Source organism: Brienomyrus brachyistius, chromosome 3 (genome assembly GCF_023856365.1).
Source record: "Brienomyrus brachyistius isolate T26 chromosome 3, BBRACH_0.4, whole genome shotgun sequence".
Taxonomy (NCBI): Eukaryota; Metazoa; Chordata; class Actinopteri; order Osteoglossiformes; family Mormyridae; genus Brienomyrus; species Brienomyrus brachyistius.
The window spans coordinates 18,437,025-18,453,879 of NC_064535.1; the positions used below are offsets into that span (position 1 = coordinate 18,437,025).

The 16,855-nt window shown below is 42.9% G+C and overlaps 1 protein-coding gene across 5 annotated transcripts in view; it reads right to left on the reverse strand.

Moving 5' to 3' along the window:
* The window catches only part of gbf1 (golgi brefeldin A resistant guanine nucleotide exchange factor 1), a 59,105-nt gene extending 44,059 nt beyond the window's left edge, over positions 1-15,046 (reverse strand). For all 5 annotated transcript variants that reach the window (XM_049008757.1, XM_049008755.1, XM_049008754.1 and 2 more), the window contains exons 1-3: positions 14,769-15,046; positions 10,721-10,824; positions 10,441-10,507 (exon numbers count right to left, since the gene is read on the reverse strand). In XM_049008757.1, the coding sequence (XP_048864714.1) occupies positions 10,441-10,507; positions 10,721-10,816 (163 nt within the window). In that variant the 5' untranslated portion in view covers positions 10,817-10,824; positions 14,769-15,046. The remainder of the gene's footprint in view (positions 1-10,440; positions 10,508-10,720; positions 10,825-14,768) is intronic.
* Between the last annotated feature and the right edge of the window lie 1,809 nt (positions 15,047-16,855).

A 16,855-nucleotide genomic window follows, 5' to 3' on the forward strand; every position in this document is an offset into this window, starting at 1 on the left:
GTGCCACCCCTTGCCCAGGGCATCAGGCCACATGACGGACTGGGTGATTGCTGAACAGCCAGCCGTCCGCCCGCATCGCGGTAAACACCATTGGCAGCGCCTCTTGGACACTGGCTTACAGGCCAGTCAACACCTCCTTGTTGTCCCGGTTGTTAGCACGTCTCCAAGGCAGCTGTGTGGACGCCAGCTCCGCCGCCCTTTCTATTTAAGAAGGGAATGTCACCGGCTCAGATGGCCCCCACGTCACCTCTTCCAACCATTATTCATTCGATGGCGCACACAGGTATTCATTCAACCCCCAATCTGATCTAACTCCACAGTTCATCTGGAGCAAGAAAGTTCTGACCCGTTTCCCTTCAAGATGTGCTTCAAACCCAAATGTGACCCACGTACAGGGGCCCTTCCTTTTCAAACCTTTAGTTCCACTTACTGGCGCAGCTTCACACTCTGAATAGAACTGAACAAGAGCTGAGAGGAGCAGCCTTTGCTGGAGGCTTCCATGACGCTGTAAGGGAGAAGCGGCTTGGCACGTGTGGCAGGCGAGCGAGGTGTCCATCTCCAGCCGGAGTGCCGCATATACCTAGCATTAAACACTAGATCCCACACACGTATTGAGGCCAAATATAATTTGGCATTTTCTCGTGCTGAAATACATCGTGAAATATTAGAGGCCTACAGTTTTGATGGCCTTTTTTAGAACACTGAAGCTGCTGCTGGAAAAACAATTTTCAAATGTTGAATAGCATAAGAAACAGTTCGGGGTCCTTCACCCTAAACGATGTGATGACTGACTAATCTAGTCCAACTTCCACAACCCCCAGCTCCATGGCCTGTGGCTGCACTTTGCTGCCAGGCTTGCTCTCCCCTATATGTGAGTTATGGAGAGTAGGGCTGCCACTAATGACTATTCTTCTATTAATTAATCTATTAACTATTTTACCAATTGGTCGATTCATCTAAAGTATTTTTTCTCCTGAAAATCAAACTGACCATTTAAGTTAATATTATTTTGACAACAAACTGCATCATCGCAGGGATTTACATAATGAACGCCAGCTTTTCAGCACTATATGGACATTACTTACACCCACAATTCAATAAGTAGAATAGTAGTATGCCTGAAATATTAATGAGAGATGTATTGTGGTGCACAAAAGTTAGTAATCTGTATAAATTAGACATATGCTTAAGCTTAATAAATTCAATTAGTGGAGCACCCCATATGCAGCAGTTTTGGTATAACATGGAAGCAATAAGCAGTGAAGTCACAGTGAAGAACGACAACTCATCTCTTAAAAGATGAGATATTGAGATTAAACAAGGTAATAAGATGTTGGTGGGTGGCGGTACTTTTTTGCAGTTTAAAGTCAATTTTTTGGTAAATATAGTTTCTTTTTATTATTATTTAGTATCCATTTTTGTTTTAGCCCAACGCACATGAACACACACACTGATATCAAATCAAAGAATAAGCCCAGACTCTTCCCTAAACATTTTCTCAAACGCTCAAACGCAATGGAAATTCTAAGGTAACGGGCAGAAAATATCATGGCTTTAATGATTATTTAGCAACTACAAAGGCAAAAGAAATTTGAAAGCTCTCAATACTAATGGAAATTCATTAAACAGGAACATTATTGGTAATTCATTAAACAGGAATTATTATTATTATTATTACTAACTAGCTGATTTATTTGAACTGTCAAAAAAGACTGTGACAGGATGTTGGGTCATAGCAAATTATCACAATCACTATTCATTTGTATATCCATCAGCTACAAAACACAAATCTGGTACAAGCCCAAGAAAATTATAAATCGCCTCTTCCGGTAATAATTAGGCGTACCAAAACATTTGGTAGAGAATGTAGCATCAGCATGGATGAGTTACACATCACTCCAAATTTGTTCAGAATGCATAAAAGCAGGATTTGCAAGATGATTTATCGGCGGAATTAATCTTGAATCATGTGCATTCCATGCCACTTTATGAGAGCATGATTAAGACAGGAATATAAATGGACCCATACAAATATTTATAACTAGCTTCTCCCAGGAACTTGAAATGAGAATGGATGTACATCCGATGGGGCTATAGTATTGTGAACATATTCAGTTCACACGCTAGGTGCGAAATCCCTTGAACATAAAGCAACTGCTGACGTCGTCATTCTCTAGTCTATGATCCATGTTCCAGGGCTAAAATCATGAAACAATCTGGACATGGCAAAAGCAGTCATTCACACCCTACCGATAACTATCGATAAACCCCCATGAACATAAGGGGAGAGGCAGAGCCAGAAAGACGCATATTATTCAGAGGTAACATTATCCAGAGGTAAGCACTGGTATCGTAAGAGGGGTGTGTATTAGCCGCACGTAGGCATGCGGTGGCAGCGGCAGGGCCCTAATGGGCCATGAAATAACCAGCAGCTGAGTAGGTATGGGTTTATAAGCCCAGCGTTTCAGCACATGTTGGGAGGGCGCTTAGCCACATCAGTGTCTCCCCTACCATTATATTAGGGGTGCACCCCACCACAACCCTCCACCCCCCTCCAACGACACCTCCCACCCCCCCCCCGATGGTCAAGATCATTTTATTTAATTTTATTTTCTATATACCACTAGATCACAACAGAAGTCATTTAAGGTTACCTTTCCTATAGAACAAGTCTATACATTGTTTGTTTATTAAACAAACTAAATAGCCTTATGTTATTTATCTTATTTACACAACAGCCTGTCATTTTTGTCTGTACACGGTTGCGCATTCACCACTCTCCTCTGATCTCTGTATCACGCAAGGCGGAGTTCTGCCCCGAGGCACACGCACAGGGACAGAGCGGGCAGAGTGTGCACGTCAGAAAATATGCCGCGTCAACCACCTGAAAAGCACACAAAAATATCTGCAGACTTATCCGCAGAGGATAACTGTTAGAAAAAGAAAATGTTCTGATGTTTAGTTCAGTTGTTATATTGGCTGCTGTCATTAAAAAGAAACACATGAACACCATGAATCCTGCCCGCGCCCATCTGCGCTCCCCCCCCCCCAAAGCTGTAAACCGAGGGGAAACACTGCGCATGTACAGTTATCGGCTCCTGTAACACCATTAACCCTTTGTTTAAGGAGGCCGGGCACACCCAGAGCACATGGGAGGACATGGAAGGGCAAGCTTGTTATTCGACTGCTTATGCTTATTGCGACAGCTATGTGACGGGTGCTTGACCAACTGAACGCAAATCGCCCCGTACTTAAATTACCCACTCGGCATGCATGCTCAAATGTCGCCATGTTCACTGCTGGCGGATTTCAACTGGAAGCAAACAAGATCGTACGCAAGTTTGTGTTTAATAAAACACGAAATAAGTCTGGTTTTAGTCTTAATACTGCTCAATACCAGGTGGTGCATTATGCCAAATTACTAAAACAATAGCTGAATATACATTCACTGGCCACTTTATTAAGTATACCTTGCTAGTACTGGGCTTAGACCTTTCGATTTCAGAACGGCCTTAATTCTCTGCGGCATAGATACAACAAGGGGCTTGAAACATTCCTCAGAGACTTTGGTCCATGCTGACATGGTAGCATCACGCAGATGCTGCAGATTTGTCGGCTGCACCTTCATGATGTGAATCTCCCACTCCACCACCTCACATAGGTGCTCACAGATATCGGCCACAGAAGTTAGCTTGGGCATTTTTCATAGCGTCCAGACGATTCACCTTGGTATATAGTATTTTGACTGCATTAAAAAAAAAATTTAAAAAAAAAAAAAGTATGATTCCGGTATCATGAAATCCCCCAAGAACCAGTTTCATTGATAGGAAATACTGCAATATGCTGTTACCATAAAACAACTCAAGCCTACCTTTTTAGGTTCATGAACATGAAAATAATGTCTTCAAGTACAAACGAGTAAGAAACGTCTGGTACTGTACTATAAGAGGGTTAATGCACTCCAAGTCATGCATTATACGTTTTTAAATGCACACTGTGTCAGGGGGTTCTTCACCTCCGCAGCCGTGCATTTAAAAACATATAACGGACGCCTTGGAGTGCATTAGCCCTTACATATTATCTGCAAATAAAATATTGAGCTGTGATTTATTTACCTAGAGTGACTACAAACCTCAAGAGTTTATAATGCTAGGTGCGTTATATGGCGGGGGGGGCATTGTTAGATGCCATAATTTTACTGTCGATCCCATTTTTCAAAATAATACTACACTTTAAGAAATCATCCATACCTACCATGGTCTACGAACTACGTCTGTTGAGTGGCATTTAAAGTCGGTGGCTGTGTTAGTTTGTCCAGCTTTTGGCGCACATACCCACACACATCTTCTGGGGTAAATTCTCTGTGTGTAGCTGACCACTGAAATATAGGCATGTTTCAGGCCTGATTTACTCAGGGAAGTGACATCCCAACGGGAGGGGGGGTGTGGTGGTGAATACTGCCGGGACCAAGTGGGAGCTCCTGTCTCTCCTGCTGCTTCAAGGTTGGGAGGGGTGTTTTTATTGCATCTTGCCCCCTGCTCCTGTCAACACATGCTGACCTCTACAGCTCCTGATTAATGCTCCTCTGCTGTGACTCTCATCCACTCAGCACATCGTTGAGAGGCTCTGAAACGGCACAGCAGTTGCATCCCCCTTCAAACTGGGCCTAAGCCCAGCCTGTCAGTCCCAGGTTAGAGGAATATTAACCGGGCAGATTTACTGCTACTAACCAGTGCTTGGTGGCAGCTCATCTGAAGGGACTCTCAGACATTTTCAATATGATCAAGCGTAGACCTGTCACAGTCCCAGTGACCAAGTCCCAGCTCCAGCTCCAATCAGCTCCTCTCCTTCTGATTGACCAGCTTGACTTTAACACTTAATGCCCCACCTGACCATTATCTTAAAGCCCCAACACATAGAGGCCTGCTTTCATAGCAGACTAGAGGAAGCTCTCATATTTGGTACTTAGGAAAGACCATGAAAGCCAACCTGACCCCAAGGACACAACACATCCTTCACAAGTCAACACAAGATTAAACATGTAAATATGCGTGTTCCTGCAAGGATTCTCACATACGAAAAGGCTGACAGGATCTTGTGTGGTTCTCATTTGACTCCCTAATGGTGGAATGAGCTCCTGAACCACATCCGGTCATCAGACACTCTCTCCACCTTCAAGAAATGCCAAGACCCATCTGTCCCATGAATTCCTCTACTAACCTAAGGCGACTATGTTCGTTGAATGTTCTTGATGCACATCAGGCCCTTGAAAAGTCCTATTATGTTCTTACTTTGTTAAAAGTTGTGTAGTTGTTATACATTTGTGCAGCTGTTGCACTCCAAGAGTCAGGCTGAGAGACCGAGGAGTATCCAGAGTGTCCTCAAAATGAAGATAAAGCTGTGCTCTAGTGTAAGGTCTGATGGGGGTGGCCAGGGGGGAGACACAGGCATATTTCATAATGGAAAGCCAACTCTCAGGTTAGGCCAATGGAAAAGAAAGCTCAGCCCCACCCAAACCACCACCCGGCAAAGGGAGAGCAGTTGTAAATTCTTCAAGGGCCACACACTTGCAGTACTTTGGGTCCACGCTTTGGTTGGGTGCCTGACATTTATTACACAGAGTTTAAAAATAAACAATAAGAAAAGATTCTTTCACATGGTGGGAGAGTGTCCTTTCTAATCCTGGAACGGACAGGTTATTCTCATGATCGGAAAAATATATTTTTAATTGCACATTCACCAGTTAGAATGCTGAATATAAACAGAGCAGCCTACTACTAACTCGGTAACAAAAATAGCAGAAAGCGCCTAGCTCATTATAGCAGCCCGTAGAGTTAAGGGCGCACAAGGGCAGCCTCCCCACAAATACACACACTGCAGAGATGGCTGCCCACCAGATGACATGAGTTACGGCACTACCTCCCACCATGCATTTGCCAGCCACGTTCCTGCGGTTGAGTTTGGCGACGGCACAGTGTCAAAATGCAGAGCCGCTGAACACGTCACAGCTGCACATCCCTGGCTCAGTGCAAAGCTTGACCTTGATCTTTAGCGCCAGCACTGGACAAGCTTCACTAGAAGTGTGGTGGAAGCCAGACCCTGATGCTCAAGGAACTGCTACCAAGGCGCCCGCTTACAGTTGGGGCTGCAGGACAGAAATACACATGTGCAGTGATGACTGGGGAGGTCAAGCTGCCTTGGCTGGACGCACAACCTTTAAAACCGAATCAGACAAGTTAGGCCAATTAAAGCCATATAGCCTTCTACGGAAAACGTCGACAGGCCGGCGTAGAATTCTTTGTATGTGCCCGGTCATTAGGTAGGGCATGACTATAAGCTTAAAGGCCATAAAAGGAGGTCAGCTCCCATAATTCATCAATGGCCAAAGTGTCAACAGGGCTGCAAGGTTGCGTTCCACTGAAGATAAAACATGCTCAGGTGATTCAGGACCTGTTCGGAGGACCACACAGATGGACACTGAGCTGAGGTAATGCCTGCACATTACAGCAAATGACCAACCCTGTGAGCAATCAAGGCAATTTCTCCTCTGGAAGGATGTACACAGCTATTTACAGAAGGGAAGCGCAGGTGTGACACCTCAGCGGCATGGCACCCGCAGTACCCAAGGGAAGAGCTGGTACCACAGGGAAGCATGCTTCACATGCCAGTACCTACCAGGGACCAGTACAGATACAGCATCATACACAATCAGAGCCACAGCAATGAGGCAAATCACATGATGCTCAATGATGCTTTAAAATCAAACTGACCTTGAGCAGAGGCTCCTCAATAAGCAATTAAAAAGGCCAACAGAAAACCTCCCATCACTCCCTGCCAGATCATCCTCAGTGCCCCCACTGTAGGCACAGGGTCTTCCCAGATACACCACTCAATTAGAAGTGTGCTTGTGAATCCTGTTACTGTTAAAAAGCTGGCGGGGCCAGCTGTCACTCACAGCCTGATCTCTCTTTGAATCTTGGGAGTGTCGGAATGGCTAAACCGATATTTGTATGAATAAAAATGAGGGGATTTAGTCGGACAGCTTTCTCTGCAGACTTGTCAGAAATCTGACCTTTGCAGCTGGAGGTTGGCTGAGGGGAGATTTAAAGATTTCAAAAGCAAAGGCTGGAGACGGCTACTGCATAACAAAGTCGGGCAAAGATGAGGAGAAAGGGGAAAAAAATATCTCCCCATAGGAAACAGCGTGCAAAAGCACATGGACAGTATACTTCCCCTCCCCCATTCTTCAAACAGGAGCATTTTGTACTTGGCACCCCAAGAAATTATTACAATGCAATTTAAAAGGGGACCGATATGGTTGAGATAGTACTAGCGCAATCGCTAGCATCAGGCAGCAAGTGCTCTACATGTGCCATGAATATTTAGTATAGAAATTTAATGAATACTAGCCATATTATACAGAACTCTAAAGACACCCTGCCTCCCAAAAAAAACAATGTCGTTTCACATGACTGACAAGCCACCAGCTCTGGTGAAGATCACAATGTCAGGACACCTGAACAACCACCCTGTTCATATTCTCAAAGTATGGAATGCATCAAGTACAGGAGAAACTTTTTAACACGTAATACAACTTTTAAGCAGGATCACGCGTGAAGTACGCTCAGTGCCTATGTGTGGGTATCTAGATAACACACCACCACAGTGACCTGCTAGAGTCACAGGTGTTTTAGCACCTTAGGCAGAGGGAGAGCAGCAGCCGATTCCCACCATGCTGGAAGGGGTGGGCGGGGGACTCACAACAAATGTTTCTCCGTCGCAGGATTCTTTCACTGTATGTTCTTTGTTCAAAACAAAGAAATTCATGTTCCAGAAGTGCAGGAAATTATTTTTCGAATGAGAGACAACACTTCCTTTCCCAGAACAATTTATCTCTGGGGCTGTCAAGACTCCTGCTATATTTACCCAACTGAATTTGCAGATGATATACTTCCAGCTGCATTCTATACACATGTTCCTGTCAATCACAGGAAAACACAAGGAAGAAAATGGAAGCTTTAAGCGGGGCAGGCTGCTGAGAAATACTCATGGCTAATCCACACTTCCTTTGCAGTGGGCCTTTGTTGTTAAGGGAAGATAAAATACCCTGTGTGGCAGGAATTACAGTGCTTTCATTAGCTGACAGCTGGGCCACAGAGGCCAAAGAGCACAGCAACCCACCACACAGACCACAGATAGACACAGGGGAGAAAAGGCTAAGCTTCTGTTTATGTTGCTGCAAAACAGAGAAGAAGAAAAAAATAAGAGAGAGATTGATCTGTCAAGAGCTGAGATTGTATTGTGGCCCTGTTATCCGATCTGCTTTTTGGACTTGCATCTTTCACCAGGACATGAACATACTGGGCACGTTACCCAGCATGATGAGAGGTTTGCCAGGCCACCACAGTACTTCAGCCGCTGTCACTGAGCTCTCACACATGCCCCAGGGAAATAAATGAGCAGTTACACAGAATTTAAACATGAGACGCATCTCTCCAGGTTCCATGATTCATCCCTTTCCCAACACTAATGGAAGGTCTCGACATATGTGGAACCAAAATAAATCTGAGGAGGGGTTGAGGCCAATTTCAACCAAACATTAAAGCAGCGAACACCAACCAAAACATAACAGGTAAGGGGGAAAAGCACAAGAACCAATTCTTCCTTCTTGAATTCAAATGACTAACCAGGTCTTTGGAAGATGACCAAGACAAGAAAAAAAAGCATAGCTGATTGCTCCCCCATCACAGCCAGCCGCGTCTGTCCATCTTAGAGTTGCTCCCTGGAGGGCACTACAAAGACCGGCAGAATGGTGGGGTATGCAAGGCACTCCATGTGCTCAAAACAGCGGCAAAAAGCACAGACTGACTAGCTACTGCTCTAACCACACACCAATTGTCTCCTACCTCTTCACAAGGATTGGCTGAAGCTAACCAATTTATAAATAAAAAGGACATTTATTTTGAAAACTTCCGAATCCTGTCAATAAAATCAGCAGCATTTCTACAGATCTTCAAAAAAGCAAACAGCTGAATAATGTGAGCAGCACAATAACCTCCATATTTCTTTCCTTTGCATTCATGTTTCAGTAACAAATACTTATCTGAGCGCAGGGGGGTGTTCCATAAAGGGGGATTTATCAGTTAGCTGGGTTAACTCAAGCCAGAAGTCATGATAGTGCAAAAAGAGCTAATGTAAGGAGGATCCCTACTGGACAATCATGACTTCTAGCTTTAGTTAGAAGTCTCTAACTTCTCCAACTGAGAAATCCTCCTCTGTGGAACAAACCCATGGTCTTCTAAAATGAACAAGCACGGCTAACACCCGTAGGCACCATGTCTGAAGTGAAAGCTACCCATAACTTGCAATGTTCCATCTCCTGACATCAGAGGCAGCCTCCAGTAAGGGGGTGAAGAATGAGCTTCATTTGTGATTTACACCTGCAAGTGCACTTACACCTGCAACTACATTTTTACTGCGATCCCTGTACTGCTCCCTCCCCAAAATCCTAGCAGACACTCAAAGCTTCAAACTCCTGATTACGTCAACTGCTACAGTTAGAGACAATGTACAGTTGACAGTTGGAACGAAACCCCTTAAGCAATGGTCACCAATACATCACCCGTGACACAGGCACCAATGAGTGTCTCCTATACGTTTCCTTAGATATACAATCAATAATGTACATTTCTTTGTGTTATTATCTACCTAATACATATGTATATTGGGGTGCAAATTTCACAGGCTGTCATTTTCTCAGGCACAAAACGACAACATGCTGCAGTGTCAATGTAAAGAGAGAAATAATACAGTTGAGAATGAATCCCTATATCACATCCAGTATAACACCTGGCACCGTGTGACAGCTGATTTCATGGTCGCACAACAAACAGTGGATACAAGAAGTGACCTGATGCGACAGTGTTGGCCCGCACTTGGCGAACACACCGTAACATTTATCTTGGCCTCCTCGCTCATTACAAGGCATTTAACTAAATGATGAACAAACACTAATATAGTTTCTCAGGGATTGCCTATGATAAACTGAATAATCCCAAACAGTAAGACTTCGGAAAGATAATATTGGCAGACACCAAAGGCCATCCTCTCTCTGTGGAAATCTCTCGCACACCTGATTAAATATGCACTCCTTCTCTGGACAGAAAAGGTACCTCGAGCTCAGAGGCACCCTGACTGTATTAATTCCGAGGTCCCACCTGAATCTGATTTATCGCCTCAATGTGATGATGGGACAAAAAATGAACCCTAAAATATGGTGCTAGACACAAATCTGAATCATAAATGTCCTAGAACTGTGGAGACAGAGCTGCCTGGTCATGCAGAGCACTGTGAGCAAAAGCACCAAGCAGCAGGTCCATTACCCAAGTTCGAATGACTGTTATGGTGTAAAGAACACAGCCACAGAGTGAGAGGCCTCACCTTTAATAGTGTTGAGCAGGTCCTTCAAATGGCTGAAACTGTTCAGCAGAGGATCCTGTTCTTCATCCTGATAAAATGGCAGAGAAAAATTAGAATCCTTAAGAAGTGTGTCCCTAACCTCACAGAAACAGCAGTGTGACAGGAACATCAAAATACCATCTAACTGGCAAGCAACAAATTAACAACATGTGTTCTGAGAGCAAAATATTTAAGAACATGTAACTAAGAGATAACATGCTAATGCTAATCCAAAGTTCACAAATGAGGCACAGAGGCATACCAGGGGAGTGTGTGTGCTCCATCTGGAATTCCGCTTAATTGCTCCAACGACTGCACAGATTTCACCTTGAACAATGTATATATTCTTGTCTACCATGATGAAATCTAATGAGGAAGATAAGAAAGAATAAAAAATGAGTAATGTCACATTTTCACTGTATCAACACCTGAAAACTTTACGCCCAGTTCTACAAAAGCCAGTTATAAATGAATGTACGTTTTAAATAAAACATGGGAAATTGTACAATTCCAAACTACTCTAACTGAATAATACCAGGTATCACATTGGACAGAAAATAGAACTGACAAAATATTATCATCTTAACAACTTAATATTTGAAAAGGATTGAGCAACACATCTGAAAATTGAGGATTAACCTGTCGAACAAGGCAAGAGAGAAAGATATGCCCCCATAGTCCTAGATTTCACATGGAACACTCATGTTATATTCTATAATTCTATACTCTGAACTGGATTTTGGCTTCCAATGATTATCAAAATAAGTCAAGATAAAACGATTGTTGTGCAAAATCTCATTTCACAATGATGCCCCCATTTTGTCTTGTTATAAATCCAGCAGACCCCTTTCCAACTCCTTTTTATTTCTCCATTGAATTATATTTAAGAGTTCAAGGAAATCCACTGTTAAAAAGACATTTTTTAAAAATCAATTAATGCATGACATGCCCATTGCTTCCGGGACAGGCTCTGGACCCCCCCGCGACCCAGTAGGATAAGCGGTTTGGAAAATGGATGGATGGATTGATGGATGGATGCCCAAAGTCAATGAGTAATTGTGCTAATAATTGTAATCTCAAAATGGACTAAAAAACACCATGATTATGATTTTTGGCATAATCAAGCGGACCTAGCTTTAACAGAAACTTAAATTCCAATCGAGTCCTTGGGCTCATGTAAGCCCAGATGGAGCATGAACGCAATAATTTATATAACATGGCCAAAGATCCTGATGTGTCTAGCCCACACAATCTAGCCCCCAAATGCCAACCTGCAGGCATGGAAAAGTAAGGCAGTGATTAATATACAACTCCCTAGCTGAGAAAACTAAGCCCCATAAGTTTTATCTTGTGTTTAACGCCTATAACATTATCCACTAATAGAATATATAGCCAATATGCACCAACCATATAATAGTTTATGTATTTGGTTATTTTTACAGGAGGTATCTGGAAACCAACATGGAATGTAATCTAAGTGCAAACATAAATAATGAGAGGGCAGCTGAATTCACAAAGCAATACAACACTGATGGACCCAGCAGACGTAGTACTGCACAACTACATACAGGCAAAATATAGATCACAAGTGTCTTATTTGAAAGCATCATTTGCATCTGAAATTCTTTTTAGCGATATAAATCCAAAACAATTTTACATTTTTTTTCCACTCTCAATATAAAGCTGGCAATTTCTATGAATACTGAATAAAATAAATTAAATATAAATGTGATTTTTTTGGTTTTACTCACATTTCTCAGTATGAAAAATTCTAGTTTTTGTAGAATACAATGAGCATGTCTTTCAAGCATTGCCAAATCATTTTCATTCTTTTTAATGCATCGATATCCCTTCATTCATCATTCATTCATTCGTCTGCTGACAACTCAATGTGGAATTTATTTGAGCTGTTACTAGAGAATTTCTTGTAAATTGTCAATTATAAGTTAATAGTAACATCTAAATGTTATTTATTGTGTAAAGGTATCGTAGGTTACTATACACCTACAATTCCCTTCAGGATCAATAATAAAGTGGCTCCAAACTGCAACCAAAACACATATGCGACCTTTTATTGAGAGTAGGCCAGTTAAAAATTCACTTGGTTGCATCTGTGTCAGTGTATAATAATCATCGGGATGTTTTGCTCCTGCATGAGTGCTGCATTAATGAATTCTGATTGAAAGTTGTTTTTTTTTTCTATTTCCCTGGTTCAGTGTGTCTTTTGTTTTGCCAAGTTGGTCTCTCCCTACCTGCCCGCGGGAGCCATGCGCACTAATGATGAAACACACTGAACAATCCCTTTAACTGTGGTGTTAACGTGTTACAAAAAGGAAGCAGTCTATAGGTGATTATAATAAACAAAATGAGAAGAAAGAGGATGAGGCTGGTGAGGGGGAAGTGCCAAAGAGAGACCCCAAGACAGACCCAAGTGATAATGAGAGTTCAGGTTAAAATATTTTGCAAGAACAACACTATATCAAGTCTTGGGTCACTGTCAATCATTCAACAAAATAAAAACCAGGGTATGCAATGTAGGACAACTATTCATCAGCATGCAAGGTCCCTTATTAATATCATGCTGCACCAAAAAGAAGGGAGAGACCACATCATATGCTGTTGCGACCGAGCTGGTAGTAGCAATGCTACCAGTGGAAAAGTTAGTCTGGAGCCCTGTACCTATCCATCCATTGGTCAGGTGTGGCAGATCAATACGCTGAGTGTGCAGCATCATCACTACATAGGTGCTCTTTATTATGGGGTCAAATAAGGCACAATGTCCCAGAAGCCTCAGGTTCTGCAGGACCGCACCACTGCCATGCTGGGTACCGGATTGTCTACTAACCATACATGTCCATTTCTCTACCATAAGGCACTTCTGCTTCTGGGAGTACATCAAGCCAGCGCCAAAATTTCAGACCACATGGCCTGCATGCTCACCAGACATGTCACTCATTAAGCATCTTTGGGATGCTCTGGATAGGTACAACAATATCAGACAACATCACCTGAAGTTAAACAGTGGGACAACATTCCACAGGCCACAAGCTCCAACCTGATCAACTCTAAGTTCTGTCGCTGCTACAGACAAACAGTGGTCACATGAGATACAAATGAGGGAATTCATTACCAAGACCCACCTTGTTTTTCTGGGTATCTATGCCCAAGAAAGCCTACTTCATGCATTTCCATTTATTAATTTCTTTTAAATAAAATCTTTGAACTGGTTGAGGGTTGCATTTTTATTTTTGTTCAGTATAATTAAAGTAACAGTATATGAGCTGGTAACACCTTGGACAGGAGGCCAGTATATCATAGGTGTACATGCATACACTAAACTCAGTTTCATAATAACAATACATCTAAATAGTGCCTTTAGATTAAGGAAGGAAACTACAGCTCCTGGATGAAGTCCACATAAAACCCAGGGAGAGCATGCAACACATGCAGATCCAAAGTGGGAAATGAGCCTATAACTGAACTATGAGCAGGTCATTAAACATGGCCAGTGATGTAACTTCGGTTAGTTTACTGGATACTGAAGGATACTTCCTGCAAAAAAAAAATTATAATAATGTGTGCACTAAAAATCAGTACTGAATTATAATATCTAAATGTTTTGGTTATCCAAAATAAACATTTTCTTTTGAGCTCTTGAGCTCTTTTGAATTACACTGGGATGGATAACCTGAATGTCAACTGGATATTTTGGTCATGAAAATGAGCCAAATGCGCGGCCCGACCATTTCAGTCCAATGCTGATACCTGACACAGTTTCCCCCATCAATGACACACGCCTTCATGACCAACTTTGCCCATTACCATTGGTAACTAACGATTTCCATGACAGACTGTAAATTAGAGACCACCGCGGGGGCAGAGATGTACATCGATGCAGGCCCCTTTTAGAAGAGCTCCCTGGGGTCCTTTAAGGAGGTAGCAGTCTTTCGTAAACAGTTCCCCAACGTTACTAAAACAGGATTCCAGCCTGAAGCACCACCTACTTAATAACAAACGCATTTAAAAGTGGTACATTAAAACTGAAATGCGGGTAAACACAGAGCGACAGGAGCCTTCAGAGAGCAGAGTGCCGCCTGTTAGCTTCGAGGCTAACGAGCCGGCCCAGTGCTCGGTCGTTTCGCACAGGTCGGTGCGGTGCCTTTTCTCTTTTTACCCGGCCAAAAAGACTGACAACCTTCTTACTTTTACTCGGAAAGATACCGAGGACAGTGACGGGCAACGAGAGCGAACTGTCACTTTGCACGGCGTAGGTAAAACAAGCAAAACCGCCCAGCTCCTTGTAGCCCTACCTGGGATGGGGAGAATCCAAGATGGCTGCTCGTTCAATTCCCACTGACCTACGCTAGCCAGCACCAGGCAAAATACAAATGGTTTAATTACTGCATACGGGCAAACAAACGCGATTAATGCACGCCAGTATGGATAATGATCAACCACATTTCAGCCGCTGACAAACACGCGAGGCCAGGGCTGAAAGGTAAGGTTTGGATGAAGTGAATCTCTGACGCCGGCGCTTCGCAAACTCACTGACGTGGAGAAGTGGATGAGACGCAACCAAACATGAGGCGGAAAGAGACTCATGGCACCCTTAGCCACTCCCCCCCGCCCTGCTTCAAATGTCTATTTAACGTCGGGAAGACTCGTGATCGGGTTCAAACGCCTCGGCGTTGATACACGTTATATAGAACAGGAAAGACGGCGGGGGAACTCAAAGTGCTATGCGGTCAAGCCGAGTGGGGGGCATAGGAACTGCAGCTATCACTTTAGGTTGAAGCGTAGACAACCGGAAGCAAGATCTGTACTAGGCACACAAGGCTATCTCACGGGAGCCACAGCGCAGTCCTCCTGCAGATGTAAACTAGACATACTATAAGACATATACCTCCAGCGAGGTATTAAACCTTTTTTCAGATTATACGTCGCTATTTTGTATGTTTTCGGATGAATTTTTCAATTAATGTGGAATGTCTTCATCCAGTGTATCACTGCCTTGCGTGTTATGCTGCCTGGGATAGGCTCGACCCTAACCAGGATGGATGGATTGACATATTGTTGGAAGATATGTAATGTCTTGTGACAGAGCATTGAAAATGTCATATTTCACCCGATGTCATGAAATAGTTTGAAGTGTGGAACTTCAAAGGCTTTGCATTTACAATTCTTATCGGTTTCAGTAATATCCATAACACAGATCCTATTCATCGTTTAACTTTACAATATATTGTATTTTGTTTAAAATTCTCAGTAGAAAGTAAACCCAATCATAAACCTGTATTTACTTTTCTATAAACTGTTTGATCACCTGCTGGGTTTGTAATTGCAACATTCCATTTGCAAATAAAGGCACGCCAATACTAAACAGACTAAAGCTATCTCATGCATGTGCAGTGACAGGAATGAAAAAAAAAATCAAAGCAAGCCATATCATACTGTAAAGGCATTACTATCTCTACACTCGGTATCTAGTGTGTTTCTCCCCTAGAGAGCAGACCTCCAGCCACATAAAACTATATAAATACATAAGACTTAGCCAAATGATAAACATGAGAAGCTATCACTCTGAAATCATGGTTTGACTTTTGGGGTGGGGGTGTGCAGATTTCCTTTTGCAACTAAAAGCATAGTATATCTATTGGCTGGTAAGAATATTTTAGATGCAAAGGTACCATTCGTGGGCAGAGCAAATGTTTAGTCTTGGGGGGAGGGGGGCGCTCCAGGGCCCCTTTCAATTAATATCTTGTTGTATAACGAGACTTTAGTGGTAAATGCAACTTTTAACATGAATGGACATGTAATACCAACTATATCTTTTTTTTTTCAACAATCTTGAATCCTGTGATGCAACCATAAACAAACTGCACACAAATTGCAACTGGCCCCCCAAATTCTGGCCCTGGTACTATTGCATTTTTCAAATATTACTGTACATTTTTAATGTGGGTTTAATTCTTGCCAGGCCATGTGTGTGCCTGTGACTTTGCATGTTCCCCCCATGATTGATTATGTGGGTTTCTATCACTTCCTGATTTTGCCACTCTTCTTGTGGGCCATGCTCCCTCATTAACCTTGTGTGGAATCCCCGTGTTACCAGCTATTCTGAGTCATGTCTAATTGAGTCCGGGTATTTAAGTGCTTCCCTGTTAGTCTTTCCCCAGTCCTGTCATTGATGTTGATACCTGTTTTGCCCCGTGTGCCTTGCTGTTTGCCCAATAAATCCCTCGTTTCTCGATTCTGCAGCTCCTTCTCCTACTTCTCTAGTGTGACAGTTTCTTCCCATGTTCGAAGGTTTCGGTGAACTGATGCCTCACAGTTGTGTATGTGTGTCTGTGGACCAAATGATAGATTGGCACACTATCCAGCCTGCCCCATGTCTTGT